Source organism: Scardinius erythrophthalmus (assembly GCF_964197995.2).
Source record: "Scardinius erythrophthalmus genome assembly, chromosome: 20".
NCBI lineage: Eukaryota > Metazoa > Chordata > Actinopteri > Cypriniformes > Leuciscidae > Scardinius > Scardinius erythrophthalmus.
Genome location: NC_138240.1, coordinates 27,677,868 through 27,697,013, shown reverse-complemented (window position 1 = coordinate 27,697,013; position 19,146 = coordinate 27,677,868). Strand labels below are relative to the sequence as shown.

General features: G+C 41.4%; 2 protein-coding genes across 2 annotated transcripts in view; both read right to left on the bottom strand.

Annotated features, from left to right (window-relative positions):
* LOC308680968 (actin filament-associated protein 1-like 2) overlaps positions 1–1,501 on the bottom strand; it is a 77,412-nt gene extending 75,911 nt beyond the window's left edge. Inside the window, exon 1 of the mRNA XM_081349454.1 lies at positions 1,247–1,501. Within this exon, the coding sequence (XP_081205580.1) occupies positions 1,247–1,262 (16 nt within the window). The 5' untranslated portion in view covers positions 1,263–1,501. The remainder of the gene's footprint in view (positions 1–1,246) is intronic.
* A 1,529-nt stretch (positions 1,502–3,030) lies between these two features.
* Positions 3,031–19,146, bottom strand: part of LOC308681024 (dematin-like) — a 95,488-nt gene continuing 79,372 nt past the window's right edge. The window contains exons 7-17 of the mRNA XM_081349546.1: positions 17,989–18,127; positions 17,854–17,898; positions 17,610–17,759; positions 17,077–17,213; positions 9,571–9,676; positions 8,721–8,770; positions 8,517–8,616; positions 7,931–7,938; positions 5,193–5,258; positions 4,979–5,059; positions 3,031–4,891 (exon numbers count right to left, since the gene is read on the bottom strand). Coding sequence (XP_081205672.1) covers positions 4,778–4,891; positions 4,979–5,059; positions 5,193–5,258; positions 7,931–7,938; positions 8,517–8,616; positions 8,721–8,770; positions 9,571–9,676; positions 17,077–17,213; positions 17,610–17,759; positions 17,854–17,898; positions 17,989–18,127 — 996 coding nt within the window. The 3' untranslated portion in view covers positions 3,031–4,777. The remainder of the gene's footprint in view (positions 4,892–4,978; positions 5,060–5,192; positions 5,259–7,930; positions 7,939–8,516; positions 8,617–8,720; positions 8,771–9,570; positions 9,677–17,076; positions 17,214–17,609; positions 17,760–17,853; positions 17,899–17,988; positions 18,128–19,146) is intronic.

Genomic DNA, 19,146 nt, shown 5'->3' with positions numbered 1-19,146 from the left:
TAACAAATATATTTACATTAAAATGATCAGAAAATTTACCAAGTTATTTACTTTTATATCAGCAACATCTATCATTTTTCAATATTTAGCAAATTTTTTATATATCTTCCAACTCCAGCCTAAACAATTTCACTATAGAAAATTGTCAGAAAAATATTGCATAGAAGCTAAACAGTAATATCATCTATGATGTCAGTTTTTCACCCCAGCACATTTTTTTTTTCAGAAGCAGAAAGGAGCACAGAAGGAGGTGGAGAAGCTCATTTGCTCCTGTCAGACTTCACACTACGCCGCCGCCAGTGAAATTAGCACAGCTCTATGACCTTGCTTAAACAAACCAAGAAACTTGCTCCTCTCCTGAGATTTCATTCATGGCGGCGTGACTGATGGGGGTAGCTGTAGGACTATTACTGAGATTCCAGAACAATGATCAAATCTGCACGACTACAACAACACTAACTGCAATTACGAGAAATCAACAATTAAAAATTCAACACCTCTCTGAGCTTTGAAAGAGCTGCTGAGATGTGTTCAGGAATGGATGACTGTTTGCACTGGTGGTGTATTTTTGCAGATGGTAGTGGAAAGGTTGTTGGTTTGAATCCCAGTGTGATGGATTCATTTGACCAAGACATTTAAGCACTTAAGATTAAGATTTAACTGCATTAAAAAAAAAAAAGTTAATGATACTGGACACAGACTTGTGACTTCTGCTGCTGACTTGTGTGACAAGCTGCTGTATAGGTAAATGAACTAAATTAATAGCCTAACTAATGACTTTTACAACGGAAATAAATCAACACCGAACTATAGGCTACTTAAGTTGGACAATGACACTCTTTTTCTTCTAGAGCTGCTGTACAGCCAAACAAACTTTGTTGCATTCTTTTCTGTATTGTAAAAAGAGATATAAATAAGGGTGACTTAACCTGACTTGATAAGAGGTCTTAGATTACAACTATTAAATATGATTACTAGCATAATTAGTGATTATTACTAACTAGTGGTATTATCCACGGACAGTAAGCAACTTAAGATCTTGTTCGATATATCAAATGCAGTGCCAATGCCTCTGCACGCCAACTGACTCCCCAGTTACAGTAACAGCAAAAAAAGTTGTTTCATATGGAAAATACATGTCTGAATGATATGTGGATCGAATGTGGCCCATATGAAGCTTTCACAGTTAAAGCACTCAGACTCTTATACACACCACAGACAGACTGACGTGACAACAGTGAAATACCTTTTTGCTTGTCCATCGCTGGAAATGATCAAAGCGTCCAAGTGAAATGTTCTCGGTCGCTTCCAGAGTTCATCGCTGAGTCTGTTCCTGGATGTGTAAACGAAGTCAAAGTGAATTTAAGTGCAATTTCGAAGTGAATCAAGGGAGAGTTGCGGGTGAGGCGGCAGTCAAACGAAGATAACAGCAAAACTGTCGGAACAAGCAGCTACATTGTCAACATCCACTCCACATCTCTATCACTGAACTCTCCGCCTCCAGCTGTGCGTCTGAAATCCGCTAATGTACAGTAGCTCAACAGCGCCACCTAATGACTTTTACTGTTCGATCAATGCGGACAATAGTGGAAATTACAAAATTACCTGCAGTGAACAGTAAATGATTTATCTATGCGAGGAAGTAAATGTTAATTTAATTTAAAGAGAAACATTAGGTTCGCTCCCAAAACTTAACGTCTCTTTACTTTAGCATGGATAAATCCACAGCTATGTTAAGATTACTGCCAAAAACCAGACACAAAACGTTGTTAAAATCATAATTTTTATTGAACTGAATATTAATTCAAATGATCTGTTAAAATCATTAGTAAGCCACTTACAAATCAAAATAATAAAACAACAATACCACTGATAAAATCACAACAATATACACTCACTTTACTAAATCCATTTTATTTTTTCATTCATCACACGTTCACATAAAAAAAGGAAAAGAAGAAAAACACTATTCATGAAGTAGAGAAAGATCAATGCTATGTTAATATTTGGGACATTTTTCACATGAAAATTGTCTGATGCATGTAGGCCTACATGTGGTTAAAAAGAGCTTATTTTCTCTTTGCACTGTGAGAACATTCAACCTTTTAAGTGTATATGAGTGAATCAAGTGCTTTAGGATGAAGTATGGGTGCCTTACAGCAAAATATTCCTAGCAAAAAGTATTTCATAAAGATGGCCTGACTTCTGAAGCCACAAATACTTTCAGTCCAGAAAAATACAACTTTAAGCTGTCATTGAAAAAAAAAAAAAGATTGATAAGTAGCACAATTTCATGAGTATTGTGAAGCGTAAATCGGGTGTCAGATGGTGTTCACATAAAATACGTTATCATAATAGCATTGGTTTGTTAATAGGCGAAAAGCTAAGAATAGCTCTCACATATTTCCTTTTGAGGAGTGCTTCTAAAAAACTGAATGTGGACTGTCTATTTTTGTACTTCTACATTCTCAAGTTGATATGTGTTGCTTTTTAGTGATTTTTTGTTCTTTTTTCTTCTATTCTGTAGGTACAAACTCTAGGCAAAAAGCATGCACTCTATCTAAGCACTTCATTTGGTCATTGGAGTAATAAAAGCATTGTAATTTCATGTGCTCAGAGATCAACACATAATATGTCATCAGAAGTGGGCAAGAAGAATATATGAACTACAGGAATCTGTGCCATTCAGATTTTTAGATGTGTTAACTTTTTTTCATATAATTATAATTAATATATAGTTAATTCATTAACATAATTATGTATACTTTGTTGCAAAATGTGGACTAATAAAAAACATCTCTGCTGTGTGAATGTGTTGATTCTTTCAAAATTGCACTTCAGTAAATTCATCTTCCTGTTTTTCCAATTTAGCATCCTGTGAGTCCTGACCAATTCAATTCTGATTCACACCCATGAACTGAAAGGGAGCCAGTTAAATACTGTAAATACACAGAAAGCAAAAACCCGGGTTACAAAATCAAACCATCATTGCAAAATCAAACCATCTGGCAAGTAGCATCCATCAGGTGTTAACGTATGACGTGTATAACGTCTCTTTTATTTCCTTACCTATCCTTATCCTATAAAACAGGAGCACTGTTTTAAAAAAAAAAAACTCCACTCATAAAGAACAAAAGAGGATAGAACCAAAACAGTAAAAGTGCTTTACAAGGCAATAGCAGCAAAATGGGGAAGAAGGAGAGAAGAAAGATGTAAGAATAGAGGGAGCGAGTGAAACTGTTCGATCAATACATCTTGTGGAAGAGGACAAGTATTGATCACACTCACAATTCACAATGCATCATCATTGAAGAAAAGCAGGATACATTTGCCATGCAGGATTCATACATCTCATACCCAATATTTAGTAAACTCTCACTAATGTACAGTAGCTCTCTTTGGAACAGCAAACTCTCACTCTGTATCATCCGCTGTTGCCATGGGAATTGTTGCTATATTTGTATATCGTACTGCTGGTATTTGCACTGGTATTAAATTGTTTGTGTTAAGTTGTAAAAAATGAGGGTGTGCAATATGTGCATCTCTAGTCCCTAGTATAAATTGTACTAATTTCCGAACTATCAACAACAGCTGCTTTGCTTAATTCAAATATTCAGACACTTTAAAAAAATATGGGTCAATGACAAGTAAAACTATAAAGTATAATAAATGGAACGGTAAATGGTTTTATGGTTGATACATGGTTTTTATATGGCTTTTAAAAATGTTTAATGTAAATGTATTGACTAAAAATGTCATATTTCTTACAAATATTATGAATTAATTGTAGAAATATCATGATTTATTCATTCATAAATATAATGACGATTTTGGGAAGTCGCACCACATGACATTTTACAACCTGAACTAACCTTACCGCATCATACAAAGGTCAAATTATTGAAAATTTTAAGAATCTCATCAACCTCTATAATTTCATTTCCTGTTTTATGTTTTTTTCTGCATGGTGGTTGGACTTTAATTTAGCAGACAAAAGTTTTTTTTAAATATTGATAAACAGTAAAGCAGTTTTGTTAAAATATTGGATATCTTTCTAATAAATAATAATCAAAGATTATGCAAAACTACTTCAGATTTCCATGTTAATTATTTCATTATTTTATTTTTACTTGATTATATCGGTATAGTCGTATCACCCTGACATTTTTACTGTATGCTCCCCAAAAAACATGCTCATCATGGAAGAGGAGTATTGAAGTTACTGCATGTATGAATCACATTTTTTATGTATTTTAATAAACAAATACATTTGGGGGGCAAAATGAGCGTTATGTCACTGACCCATATTCTGAAGGTTAGGTAATTCATGCTTAGCACATAAAGGCTGAAAAGTGTGGCAGTGACTTTATAGTGAATGAAACTCACAGGTTCCTGCTGGTCCATCTGAACTTCTGAATTTGGTCTACTCAGATAACTAGTGCGACTCATATTGGCTTCATGTGTACTGCTAGCTTTCATGTCTGTGTGTATCATTTCAGCTTTATAAAGCACACAGAGAGGAACCTCAGTGAAGACCTGACATAGTAGCTGCAACTAGAAAAAGAGGCAACATCAATGACTCAGACATGATTGTTAGATGCAATCAGATATGGGGCTTATCAAACGATAAGGATAACTGATTTTTTTTGCTGGCTCCATAATCACATTCCTTATATCACATTCCTCATCTTTCCTCAACTTACATCGCTTGTACTGTTTTCACAAGTGGAAGTGCAGATGTGTGACAGTGTTTGTAAAAGAACGCATTTCTCTACTATTAGAAGAGAGAGACTTTCTTTTTCAGGTCGTTCCTCTTCCAAAGGGAAAGCCGGTCAAATTCCTCAATGGACATTCCAAAGACATTCTGGAATTCCTCAGTTGACAGGTGCCTCTGGAGAGAGAGGTTCAATAGTCAACCTTTGTTCCCATCAGAACAGTTAAATAATGAGGTTGAATAATGAGCAAAAACAATGTTTACCTCCAATCTTGTCCTGTCTACACCAGGTGGGAGTTTGTTTCTGCCTCTGTGGGTCACAATGAGCATCTCATGTGGGTAAATCTGCCAAACGAACACATAGATAGCGCAAACACATAATTAATGAACTTTGACCATGAGCAAGCAGTCACTTAGCAACAATACGTACAAGAGCTCTGATGAATACCAAACACTCTTGATTAGTTGGCATTTTTACCTTTTGTTCCAGCATACTAGGGAGTGAATTCCCTCTGTCTATCCTTCTGCTTTGGGTATCTCCATTCTATAAAAGAGAGAAGACCACTGTAAGCCTATCCACAACTGTGATTTGTACAATTATTACAAAAAAAATCTGATTGTAAATTGCAAAAATAAAAATAGAATTCTGCTGAGACTGAAGGTTGCAAATACACTCACCTAAAGGATTATTAGGAACACCATACTAATACTGTGTTTGCCCCCCTTTCGCCTTCAGAACTGCCTTAATTCTACGTGGCATTGATTCAACAAGGTGCTGAATGCATTCTTTAGAAATGTTGGCCCATATTGATAGGATAGCATCTTGCAGTTGATGGAGATTTGTGGGATGCACATCCAGGGCACAAAGCTCCCGTTCCACCACATCCCAAAGATGCTCTATTGGGTTGAGATCTGGTGACTGTGGGGGCCATTTTAGTACTGTGAACTCATTGTCATGTTCAAGAAACCAATTTGAAATGATTCAAGCTTTGTGACATGGTGCATTATCCTGCTGGAAGTAGCCATCAGAGGATGGGTACATGGTGGCAGGCCCGGAGTGGGTAATCGGGAGAATCGGGAGAATTCCCGGTGGGCCGCTTCACTTTTGGGCCGGTCGAGTATTGTTTTTTTTGTTTGTTTTTTTCACATTTCAATGTCACGTTAGTTACATAGGCTACACACGTTTCGCATTCTGACACCGCAGCGCGCAGCATCTGCATGGGTTGTACCATGTGAGGGAGTTCTCCCCTCCCCTCCTATAGAGTTGGTTGGGTCCATAGCCCGTCTTTTCCAAAACGTAGGTAGGCTACCGCGGCACCGCCGGCGCCTACCGATAGCTGGGCCGGCCCTACCGTAACGGTACACGTCAGGGAGGATGGATGGGAGGAAGAGGCCAGGAGGTATGGAAGCTTTGTTTCCGCCACAGAATGAAGCATTTTAAAAGATAATTGCGACTTTTTATCTCACAATTGCGAGTTTACATCTCGCAATTCTGACTTTATTTCTCAGAATTGCAAGATATAAAGTCAGAATTGCTTGAAATAAAGTTGCAATTGCGTGTTATAAAGTCAGAATTGCAAAATATAAAGTCAGAATTGCGTGATATAAAGTCGCAATTGTGTGTTATAAAGTCAGAATTGCGAGATATAAAGTCAGAATTGTGTGGAATAAAGTCGCAATTGCTTCTTATAAAGTCAGAACTGCGTGAAATAAAGTTGCAGTTGCTTATAAAGTTGCAAAACTTATAAAGAACTGCAAGATATAGAGTCAGAATTGTGATATAAAGTCGCGTTATAAAGTCAGAATTGTGTGAAATAAAGTCGCAATTGCTTCTTATAAAGTCTAAGTGAATTATTATTTAACCTTTACATTATTTGTTAACCCATGGTATTAATACAAACTACACAATAGTAAGAGCTGAACTGTTGCTTCATTTATCCAATTTAGAAAAAGTGCTAATTTGGAATTCCACCATGGAAAAAGTGGGCCGGTCTTGGGCCTGAAACTCCCGGGCTGAAAAGTGTCCCCACTCCGGCCCTGCATGGTGGTCATAAAGGGATGGACATGGTCAGAAACAATGCTCAGGTAGGCCGTGGCATTTAAACAATGCCCAATTGGCACTAAGGGGCCTAAAGTGTGCCAAGAAAACATCCCCCACACCATTACACCACCACCAGCCTGCACAGTGGTAACAAGGCATGATGGATCCATGTTCTCATTCTGTTTACGCCAAATTCTGACTCTACCATCTGAATGTCTCAACAGAAATCGAGACTCATCAGACCAGGCAACATTTTTCCAGTTTTCAACTGTCCAATTTTGGTGAGCTCGTGCAAATTGTAGCCTCTTTTTCCTATTTGTAGTGGAGATTAGTGGTACCCGGTGGGGTCTTCTGCTGTTGTAGCCCATCCGCCTCAAGGTTGTGCGTGTTGTGGCTTCACAAATGCTTTGCAGCATACCTTGGTTGTAACAAGTGGTTATTTCAGTCAAAGTTGCTCTTCTATCAGCTTGAATCAGTCGGCCCATTCTCTTCTGACCTCTAGCATCAACAAGGCATTTTCGCCCACAGGACTGCCGCATACTGGATATTTTTCCCTTTTCACATCATTCTTTGTAAACTCTACAAATGGTTGTGCGTGAAAATCCCAGTAACTGAGCAGATTGTGAAATACTCAGACCGGCCCGTCTGGCACCAACAACCATGCCACGCTCAAAATTGCTTAAATCACCTTTCTTTGCCATTCTGACATTCAGTTTGGAGTTCAGGAGATTGTCTTGACCAGGACCACACCCCTTAATGCATTGAAGCAACTGCCATGTGATTGGTTGATTAGATAATTGCATTAATGAGAAACTGAACAGGTGTTCCTAATAATCCTTTAGGTGAGTGTAGATTGACTCACTAAAATCTTTCAAAATATCAGAAATGCTAACATGATGGACTAATATGTTAAAACCCAATGCCATACTGTATAGCAGTGGCTCTAAATAAAAATATAAGTTAAAAAAAAATATATATATATATATCAGAAATGCTGATACTGCTATTGTCAATTTTCAATGAACAGCTTGTTTTGCAGTTTTCCTTATTTCAAGCTGGTTTAAATAAAAATGTCTGCTAAATTAACTAACTTAAACTGTAATTTGGTCTGTTTTAGCTGTTAAGAATGTACATTTATTTGGTGGCACTTTATTTTAATGCAAGTTATTACATACCTGGAAATCTGTAAAGAGAGAGAGAGAGAGAGAGAGAGAGAGAGAGAGAGAGAGAGAGAGAGAGAGAGAGAGAGAGAGAGAGAGAGAGAGAAATGATAAAACAATGAGCAAGAGGTATAAAAACATGACAAAGATCTCTCCTATTCATTCAGTTTTATTTCTATTTCTTTAAAAAAAGTTGAGAATAGATTACAACAAAGCAGAATAGAATAGGATAGAATCGAATAATGACTCCATGCACTCTAATTAAAGTGTAAATAAACATGATAAAAATTACTGTACTATTTAAAACAGAATAAAATGATGACTCAATATAATATATTGTAAAAATTATAATATTAAAATAATAATATATAATAAAATATATAAATAAATAATAAAAATATATAGAAACCAGTGCTCGTAATACTGGGAAAAAATGCTCTGCTATTTAGAATAGAATAGAAATATAAGTCTAAATTTGGGCACTCTAAATTTCTCAATGATTTATAATATAATATCATATAATAGGATAGGTTAGAAAAGAATTATGCCCCTTGATACTGGCACTCTGATTGAAGTGTAAATAAACATGACAAAAAAAGACAAAAATGACTCTTACAAAAGAATAGAATAGAAATATCGTAATCCCAAAACTTACTTAGACTCCCTTTATCACTGTTTGAGGAGAATTCAGCAGACTGCAGCTGTAACACATAAACACAAGACAATTATATCAGTGTAATTAAGGATGGCTCCTTAATGGTAATTAATTAAAGCTGACATATCAAATCAGATTTTATTTTCTCACCCTAGTAAGCCCAGTCTTAGTGTAGGAAGGAAATGAGGGGGATTTGGAGGCTGTGTAAAAGAAAAGAAGAAACATGTTAATGGACTGGGACAAATATCATCCAAATACTCATCATATAAAAAGTATTGTTGCTGAAGCCAACATTTTTTCCATTAGGGATGTGTATCATGTGGATGCAGTGCATTTCTTCAACCAGAAGGGGTCACTACAAGGTCAACCTTTTAACTGGACTCACAACCATTTTCAGTGACAGAATTCAGAGTGTAATGCAATAATGAAATTGTTCGAAAAGAGTTCTATATACCTTTCCCATAGAGACCTATAAACTCTAATCTGATTCAGATCATTGGTTTGTAATGCATAAGCTCTGACTGCAGGTGGAAAGACTGACTCAAATTTCTAGATACAACAGCTGCTGTTATTAATGCTGCTTATCTCTACGTATCATTGTTCTGTTCTTCCTTAAGTGTCACACACACACACACACACACACACACACACACACACACACACACACACACACACACACACACACACACACACACACACACACACATACAGGGTATTCATGTTTTATGGGTATATTCCGTTGTCACAATGATTTTTATACTGTACAAACAGTATATTCTATCCCCTAACCCTAACCCTACACCTCCCCACTTACCCAACTTTCTGCATTTTTACATTTTCAAAAATATCACTTCTGATTTATGTGATTTATAAGCTGTTTTCCTCATGGGGAGTATAAATATCCCCGCAAGGACAAGGATTTCAGATATTGCCTATCTTTGTGGGGACATTTTGTCCCTATAAAGATAGGGAAATAAGGAACACACACATTCAAATATACCCAGATGCATGGGTGTCCTGTCGGGCAGAGACCGCGTTTTCCTGTGGACAGGGGCCGATCTCTCGATCTCCTCCTTAAGTATCAATTTTCCTAGATTAGACTGAATCTGTGGCAAAGAGAGAGAGTGAGAGATGAAGAAGGAGTTTGGGGGGTGAGATGGAAACTGAAACAATATACTCAGGCTGAGAGACAGAATTGATCAGCATGGCTCCTTGTTTCGACAGGAAATGCAAGAATCCCTAAAGATTTGTCCTTCATTTGAAACCAACTATGGTTTTTACTTGAAGGTCGACAGAGACAAACGATCTTAAAAATAAGAACCAACCCAATAATCTTTTAGCCTCAGTTTCCAAAGAAAATAAGGTTTAAGAAGAACTGTTAATACAGGAAAGAAAGTTAAAATTTAAATGAGTGTATAAGGTGTGTATTTTAGGTGGTGTGGCTGGTCACTATTAATTTTAAAGATTCCCTAAATTTTGAATTACCTTTCTGATGAGTTTGTAGTGTGAAATATTTTTTTTAAGTATACAAATAGGACATATAGACTACATGTATGATACTACCTTTCAAACTTTTGGGGTCGGTAAGACTTTTTAATATTTTTAATTCTCTTATGCTCAGTATACTCTTATGCTCAGAATAAACAGCAATACAATAAAATATTATTACAATTTAAATGAAATGTTTTTTTACTTTAATGTAATTTAAAATGTAATTTATTCCTGTGATGGAAAAGCTGAATTTTCAGCAGTCTCCAGTGTCACACGATCCTTCAGAAATTATTCTAATACGCTAACTTATTATTATTCTCAATGTTGAAAACGTACTCGGTTACTAACGTAACCTCGGTTCTCTCTAGAAGAGGGAACGAGTACTGCGTTTTATCAAAACGCTACGGGAAAAGTCTCTTTTCACGAAACACTGAAGCAAAAAATTATCCTTTAATTTTCATATATGTAAAACGCGTTGCGGCAGCAGCAGACAGCTATGGCGAGACGGCTTGCTCGCTCATTGGCTGCTCTGCGGCAACTGCTTAAGCCTATCGAGCGAGGCCTGAGATGGCATCAGGCCAATGAGGGCGCTTCGCGCCCTCCTCGCCACTTCCCGCCGAAACGGGCGTGGCTTACCTCTATAAAAGGAGCTCGAGAAGGCTGACTCACTTGATTTTGATCGCCGAAGCGAACCAGAGTGAACCGTACGCACGGCAGAGAACGCAGTACTCGTTCCCTCTTCTAGAGAGAACCGAGGTTACGTTAGTAACCGAGTACGTTCTCTTACGAGAGTCCTCTCGTACTGCGTTTTATCAAAACGCTACGGGAACCCCTTGCAAAACGCCGTGCGTGCTGGGATAAAAAACACTGATCACCGGAAGCTATTTCAGGCATACAGTGCATAATCACCAGATTGACTCACACAGAGTCAGGGAATAAGGGTGGGAGCCTTAATTCCCTAAACTGTAGCGTCGTAGAATAGACATGTCCACAGACGCAAGTATAACATCACATAGACAGGGTAGGGAACCTGAACTAATGCGGAAAATGTGGGTCTTACACAGTTCTGCCCAAGATAGTCGGTAGCGCATAGCGCATGAGTTTCAGCGGTCTGACTAGACGGCTGAACGGATTACACCGACAAAAGCTTAGCCTGCAAGGCGGGAACCTCTAGGTTATAAAACCTGATAAATGTAGACGGCGAGGCCCAGCCTGCCGCCGTACATATATCCTGTAGGGAAATCCCGCTGGACCAAGCCCACGAAGAAGCAACGCTTCTCGTAGAGTGCGCTCTGACTCCCAACGGGCATGGAATGCCCTTGGCAGTATACGCCAGCGCTATGGCGTCAACTATCCATCTGGATAGACTTTGTTTCGAAACAGCCATTCCTTTGGAACGTCCACTGAACGAGACAAAGAGCTGCTCTGTCTGTCTGAAGACAGCAGAGCGGGACATATAAGCTCTTAAAGCCCTAACAGGGCAAAGAAAACTCGAGTCCCCTTCCTCACTCGATGCCGGCAGGGCAGCCAGGGAAATGACCTGAGCCCGAAAAGGCGTGTTGAGGGATTTCGGCACATAGCCGTGCTTAGGTTTGAGTATGACTTTAGAGTCATTAGGACCAAACTCCAAGCACGCCGGGCTCACAGAGAGCGCGTGCAGGTCGCCTATGCGCTTCACTGAAGCGAGAGCCATCAAAAACACTGTTTTGAAAGACAAGTGTTTGAGGCTAATAGACTGGATAGGCTCGAAAGGGGCACCTTTCATGGCCGCCAGGACCGTAGAAAGGTCCCACAAAGGAACTGAAGGAGGTCTGGGCGGATTCAGTCTCCTAGCTCCCCTGAGGAAGCGGATGACTAAATCATTCCTTCCCAGCGACTGACCCAGCGTTGAACCAAAGAACGCTGAAATAGCCGCCACATACACTTTGAGCGTGGAAGGGGATCTGCCCTTATCCAACAGCTCTTGTAGGAAGGAGAAAACCTCCGTTACCTCACATTCGAGGGGTGAAATGCTCCGAGCTGTACACCAGCCGGAGAAAACCGACCACTTCGAAGCATAAAGCCGCCGTGTCGACGGCGCTCTAGCCTGAGTGATGGTATTCACGACTCCCTTTGTGAGACCAACGGGTATCCGTTGAGCACCCACACATGAAGGGACCACAGTTCCGGGTGTGGGTGCCAAATCGAGCCCCCGGCCTGCGAGAGGAGATCTCTCCTCAACGGCAGTGGCCATGGATCGATATCTGTCAACTGCATCAGAACTGGGAACCATATCTGGTTCTCCCAGAACGGAGCTACAAGCAGGACTGGGCATTTCGTTTCCCTGACCCGTTCCAGCACCTGTGGCAGGAGGGAGACGGGGGGAAAAACATATAACGGGCAGCGCGGCCACCTTCGGGACAGCGCGCTGTCGGTCTTTGAAAAGAACGCGGGGCAGTGCGCGTTTTCGCGGGACGCGAAAAGGTCCACCTCCGCTCTGCCTAATCTCTCCCACAACAGCCGGACTGTTTGTGGGTGTAGAGACCATTTGCCCGGGGGAACATTGTTCCTGGACAGTCTGTCTGGGCCCACATTCTGAAGCCCAGGTACATGCACTGCTCTCGGCGAGCGTAAGTTGTGCTGAGCCCATAGTAGGAGGCGTTTCGCCAGCCTGTACAGGGATATGGACTTCAGACCGCCCTGGCGATTTATGTAGGACACCACAGCCATGTTGTCCGAACGGACTATGACGTGTTCGTCCTTGATGTGGGGACAAAAACGCGTCATCGCGTTGTGCACTGCCAGCATTTCTAGGCAGTTTATGTGTTGGAGCTTTTCTCGTTCCGACCACAGGCCGAAGAACGGTCTGCCCTCGAGCAGAGCTCCCCATCCCGAAGTGGATGCGTCTGTCGACACCATCCTCACTCTCGAGGAAGTCCCCAGGCTTACTCCTGATTGGTACCAGTCGTCCGCCGTCCAAGGCGCCAGGGCTGAAACACAGCTCTGATCGACCTTGAGGCGTAATCGACCGGTCGCCCACGCTCTGCGCGGTACCCGCGTTTTCAACCAGAACTGCAGCGGGCGCATGCGGAGCAGGCCCAGCCGGAGAACTGACGATGCTGAAGCCATGAGACCCAGCATCTTTTGAAACTTCCTGAGCGGGGTGACAGCGCCGCGGCGGAAAGACCTCGCCGCGCGCTGAATGATCAACACGAGCTGTGGTGACAGCCGCGCTGTCATAGACTGTGAGTCCAGAACGACGCCCAGAAACAAAATCGTTTGACTGGGGTTCAATGAACTCTTTGTCCAGTTGACTGTGATACCAAGATTCTCGAGGTGATCGAGTAAAATGGTTCTGTGCTCCACGAGCTGTGATCGTGATTGAGCTAGGATCAACCAGTCGTCCAAATAGTTCAGCACTCGCATGCCTCTGAGTCTGAGAGGAGCGAGCGCTGCGTCCCTGCATTTCGTAAATGTACGAGGTGCTAGGGACAAGCCGAATGGCAGGACTGTATACTGGTATGTCTGACCCCCGAAGGCGAATCTCAAGTATCGCCTGTGGTGTGACGCTATCTGTATTTGAAAATACGCGTCCTTCAGATCTATCGACATGAACCAGTCTTCTCGGCGAACATGCGCGAGAATTTTGCTGGTTGTGAGCATTTTGAAACTGCGTTTCAATAATATTCTGTTCAGCCGTCTTAGATCCAGTATGGGTCTGATACCGCCGTCCTTTTTGGGGACTAGAAAGTATCTGCTGTATAGTCCCCCTTCGCTTAGAGCTGGGGGAACGCGCTCTATCGCCCCTTTGCTTATCAGTTTTGATATTTCGGCTCGAAGTAGGTGAGCTACTTCCAACGAAACCGTAGTTCCGACGCGCGCTGTGAAGCGGGGAGGGCGTCGACAAAACTGTAGCGAGAAGCCTCTCTTTATAATGCCTAGCACCCAGTCCGAAACCCCTGGAAGCGCTGCCCATGCTTCTGCATGGCTGGCTAGGGGCTGGATACGGAGCGCGCTCTGTTCGCCGTGCGACAGAGGCGCTTCGGGGGATAAAAACATAGGCGTTATGCCTGTGGCATTTGAGGCGGGGCGCGCGCTTAATACAGCGGGCGGAACGCTCGTCCTCGACCTTACTACAGTGCTTAGCTGAGTGAGGGAGGACTGAGAAAGTCTCATAGGACTCATGTGAGCGAGTAGATGTGGGCTGGGAGCGGGCACATTTACTGCTTTGGGCGCGGTGTCTGCCTGAGCAGAGCGCGCGCTCACAGGTCTCGTTTTTACAGAGAGCCTGTGATCTGTTAGACATAGTGTTCGTGGGCACTGGGAAGCGGGCACTCTCACTATGTTGGAAGCACAATCGACCTGAGTCGATTTTATGTGCGCGAGCCCTAAGTGTAGGGCTGTGCTTATGTGTAGTGATGGGCACTGAGGAGTGGGCATCGAGACTACATTTATAGCACCATCGGCCGTGGCCGGGCAGAATGCCTGCGCTCGACCCCGCTGCGGTGTTTAACCGAGCAAGGGAGGGCTGGGCGAGTCCCGTAGGACATATAATATAGCGGGCACAATTACTGCAATGAGTGCACTGTCTGCCTGAGCAGTGTGAATGCACAGGTTTCGTCTTTACAGAAACCACAAGGCATGCAGAACATAGTATTTGTGGGCACTAGGCAGTGGGCACGTTCACTATGTTGTGTGCGTGATCGACCCGAGTCGAATATATGAGCGCGGGCCCTGTGTGAAGGGCTGTGCTAATGTGTAGGGATGGGCACAAGCAGTGGGCATCTTCTGTACACATATAGCATCATCGGCCGTGGCCGGGACTTCGCTCGTGGGCTGCAAAACAAACACTTCTGCAGTTGCCTCTCGGGGAACAAACAGAGTGATTTGCATTCGGCGGCATAAATATTTTCTGCCGGCAGACCCGGGATTCGAACTCGGATCCTCTGCGCGAGAGCCTAATAATCTACCACTGGACCACAGTGAAGATACATAGACAAAGTCAGCGCGAGTATTATCCACACTGGCGTTTGCTTGCAGGCATGTACCACGTGCTCGTGGGCTGCGAAAACAAACACTTCTGCAGTTGCCTCTCGGGGAACAAACAGAGTGATTTGCATTCGGCGGCAAAATATTTTCTGCCGGCAGACCCGGGATTCGAACTCGGATCCCCCGCGCGAGAGTCTAATAATCTACCACTGGACCAGAGTGAAGATACATAGACAAAGTCAGCGCGAGTATTATCCACACTGGCGTTTGCTTGCAGGCATGCGAGTAAGCACGACATGCAATACTAACATTTTCAGACGCCTGAAATATGCCAGAATGTGAGAAGAGTGGATATCGGATATAGCGGGGCTGAAAACACTCCATTCCCCTTTCGCCAGTGACGCACGGGAACCGTAGAAACGGCGTTCGGTTGCAGGCAAGCGGGTACTACGCGCTCGCTGGCTGCAAAATGCATCTCCGAAGTCGCCTTCAGGGGACTGACAGAGCGAAGCATTGGCGGCATAAAAATATATATGCCGCTAGACCGGGATTAGAACTCCGGTCTCCCATGCGGAAAACCTATAACTCCGCCACTGAGCCACAGGGGGATGTAGGCTTTGAATGTGAGAAGAGTGGATATCGCCCAGTTTCAGCGTGGCTGAAAACACTCCATTCTCCTTTCGCCAGTGACGCACGGGAACCGTAGAAACGGTGTTCGGTTGCAGGCAAGCGGGTACTACGCGCTCGCTGGCTGCAAAATGCATCTCTGCAGTCGCCTTCAGGGGACTGACAGAGTGAAGCATTGGCGGCAAAGGCGGCGTCAACATGTATTCTTCGGCGTTTGCTGGCAGGCAAGCGTGCTATAACAGACTCACTTGCTGCAATAATATTTCCAGTCGCCGAACAGGGAACTGAGAAATATGAGAGAAAAGAGGTGAGACCGACCAATGGTGGGACTGAGAACACTCTTTTCTCCTTCGCCGGTGAATGACGCGCGCGGAGGCAGGGTAGCTTTTCTTGTAACGTAAAGAAAAACTAATCCCGCCGTCCGCTTCCAGGAAGGGCAGCCTCGGAAGGATGCCTGGCGAGTCCTCAGAGTCACCGTAGGCAATTGGCTCGGAGTAAGGGCATTTCGCCGTCAGCGAGCGCGAGCGCTGCATGAGAAGGCGTCTTGAAAAAGACGCAGCTCTTTTAGGGGTGAGTGTTGCAGCGAACACACACACACACACACACACAGAAAACAGAGCAATATAGCAATAAAGGATATAGGCGTCGGAAAGCGCAGCAGGTACGGCTGTAGAAGGCGGCGTTGGCCAGCGGCTTCGAGGGCTCGTCCCGCTGAAGTGCTTGCTTCGAACGACGCTTGCTTCCGTGATCCAGCGATGCGTGCGCTTCGCTGAAGAGATTAAAATCAAGTGAGTCAGCCTTCTCGAGCTCCTTTTATAGAGGTAAGCCACGCCCGTTTCGGCGGGAAGTGGCGAGGAGGGCGTGAAGCGCCCTCATTGGCCTGATGCCATCTCAGGCCTCGCTCGATAGGCTTAAGCAGTTGCCGCAGAGCAGCCAATGAGCGAGCAAGCCGTCTCGCCATAGCTGTCTGCTGCTGCCGCAACGCGTTTTACATATATGAAAATTAAAGGATAATTTTTTGCTTCAGTGTTTCGTGAAAAGAGACTTTTCCCGTAGCGTTTTGATAAAACGCAGTACGAGAGGACTCTCGTAAGAGAACTGTTGTGCTACTTTATGTTTTTGTGGAAAATCTAAATGTGAAACATTTTTTTCAGGATTCTTTGATAAAATGGAAAGTTAAAAAGAACAGCATCTATTTTAAATAGATTTTCTATGAAACCTTATAAATGTCTTTGTCACCTTTGCTGACTTTTTTGTTTCGCTGATTTAAATTGAATTGTTTTAATTGATTTAATGCAAACTTGCAGAACAAAAGTATATATTTATAAAAAAATAAATATGAAAATAATTAGAAAAAAGCCATTTAACTGCAGGACTAAAAAGTAAAAAAAAAGAAAAATTTTTACAGATAATTTTACACCTTGTTGAGCTCTTGCTTCTGCATTTTCCGAAGTCTCCACATGTCTTCAGACAGATCATTGTCATCATACTTATCATCCTCCTCACCCTCCTCTCCCTCAGCTGTCTTGGATGCCACATTCTTTCTCCGCTCTGTCTCTGTTGCACAAACACAAAAATATGGGATGAAGAGTGTAAGAACAAGTAGATGAACGAATACTACCACATCATAAAACTGTCCCGATACCAAATACTACTTACATTTGCATGTACTGTTAATGTTCTAAAATATCAATGTTTAGACAGAAGGCATGTACTGTAGAATATTGTACAACATTTTGATCATGTTGATAATTTAGAGGACGTAGAAATTTGCGTAACAATATATATATATATATATATATATATATATATATATATATATATATATATATATATATATATATTATAATACAGTAAGCTTTATAGGGCTAACTGAACTGCAGTTGGTGTTTCTCCAACAATTCCATAAAAGAACCAAAAAAAAAAAAAGAGATAGCGTGAGAGTGTATTTACCTATAACAGCCAGTGAGGGTGGACAGGGCCAGTATTCTGTCTCTATCTTAGAGGGCAGGTTGGGGTCTGGAGGCTGGGCAGCAGGAAACTTCGATGACTCGATGATTAAATCCTCCATGTGTTTAGAGTGCGGGACAGCTGATGAGACATCTACATCCGTTCAAATACACATACATATACTCAATATGCTCAAGAAAGTAATTTACTTTGAATCTGACATAAGAGCAGAACTGATATTTCGTACCTTGTTTATATATAGGCGGCTTCTTGAAAATGTTGCTTCCGTTGTCTGGAAGGAAAAATGACGGTTGTTTAGTTTTAGTGTGTGATGTTCCCTGAGGGTTCATTGCTGTGTTTGTGAGGGGCTGTAATACCGAACCTGGCCTGTGGAAGTGCTGTTGCTGGTGTGGGACTTTTGTGCTGACGGTGATGCTTTTACTCAGCTGCGTTGAGGCAGGAGAAGAGCTGCCCGATGACTTCGGCTCTGACCAATCCCGCACGTCCTTTGATAGACTGTTCTACAATTATACGTAGAAGGGCTGTGTGATTAAGAATCATGCAGAGAGACTCTAAAGCAGATCATAATATAGTTTGATCTTTGAACATGGTCAACAATCTGCTGCAAGGCCACTGGTGGTTTATTGCTTCAATATTGAAGTTTTTAAAAAGAACAAATCTGATGTTTTCAGTTGTGTGTTTTTTTTTTTTTTTAATTTCATATTTTGTTTGATTTATATGTGTGGTATAACTATTTAGGAACATCTTGAGCATATTAAAATTCTGTCAAAAAAAGTAATACAAAAATTCAATGATTAAAAATGTAACTTCTATTGAATCTACATGCCAAGTGGTGGCACTGGTGTCTTGCGGGCTGAATTCCAACTAAAGCTATTTAAAATAGCATTTTTCTAATTCTTGAATAATTATTATATACAGTATACACATGAAATTAATTTGTCACAAAACTATTATAAAACTATTTAAATGAATCAATTAAGTTCTACATTTACACAATTGTTCAAATATTTGGGGCCTGTAAGATTTTTTTTAACTTTTTAATATTTTAATATTCTTTAAAAGAAATTAATACTTTTATTCAGAAAGGACATTAAATTGACCAAAAGTGTCAGTAAAGACATTTAAAATGTTAAAAGATTTCTTCAAATACAATAAATGCTCTTTTTATTACTTTCTATTTATTAAATAATCCTAAAAAAAGTATTACCGTTTCCACAGAAATATTGTTTTCATCATAGATAAAAATAAGAATTGTTTCTTACGAAGAATATTAGAATGATTTCATGTGACACAGAAGACTGGATTAATGGGCTGATGAAAATTCAGCTTTGTCAACCACAGGAATAAATAACATTTTAAATATATTAAAAAAGGAAGTTTTTTTTAATTGTAATACTATTTCATAATATTACTTTATTTCTGATTAACTAAATGCAACCTTCTTTCAAAAACATTTAAAAATCTCACTGACTCCAAACTTTTGAACAGTAGTGTACATAATTTGTAAACTAAATGTCTA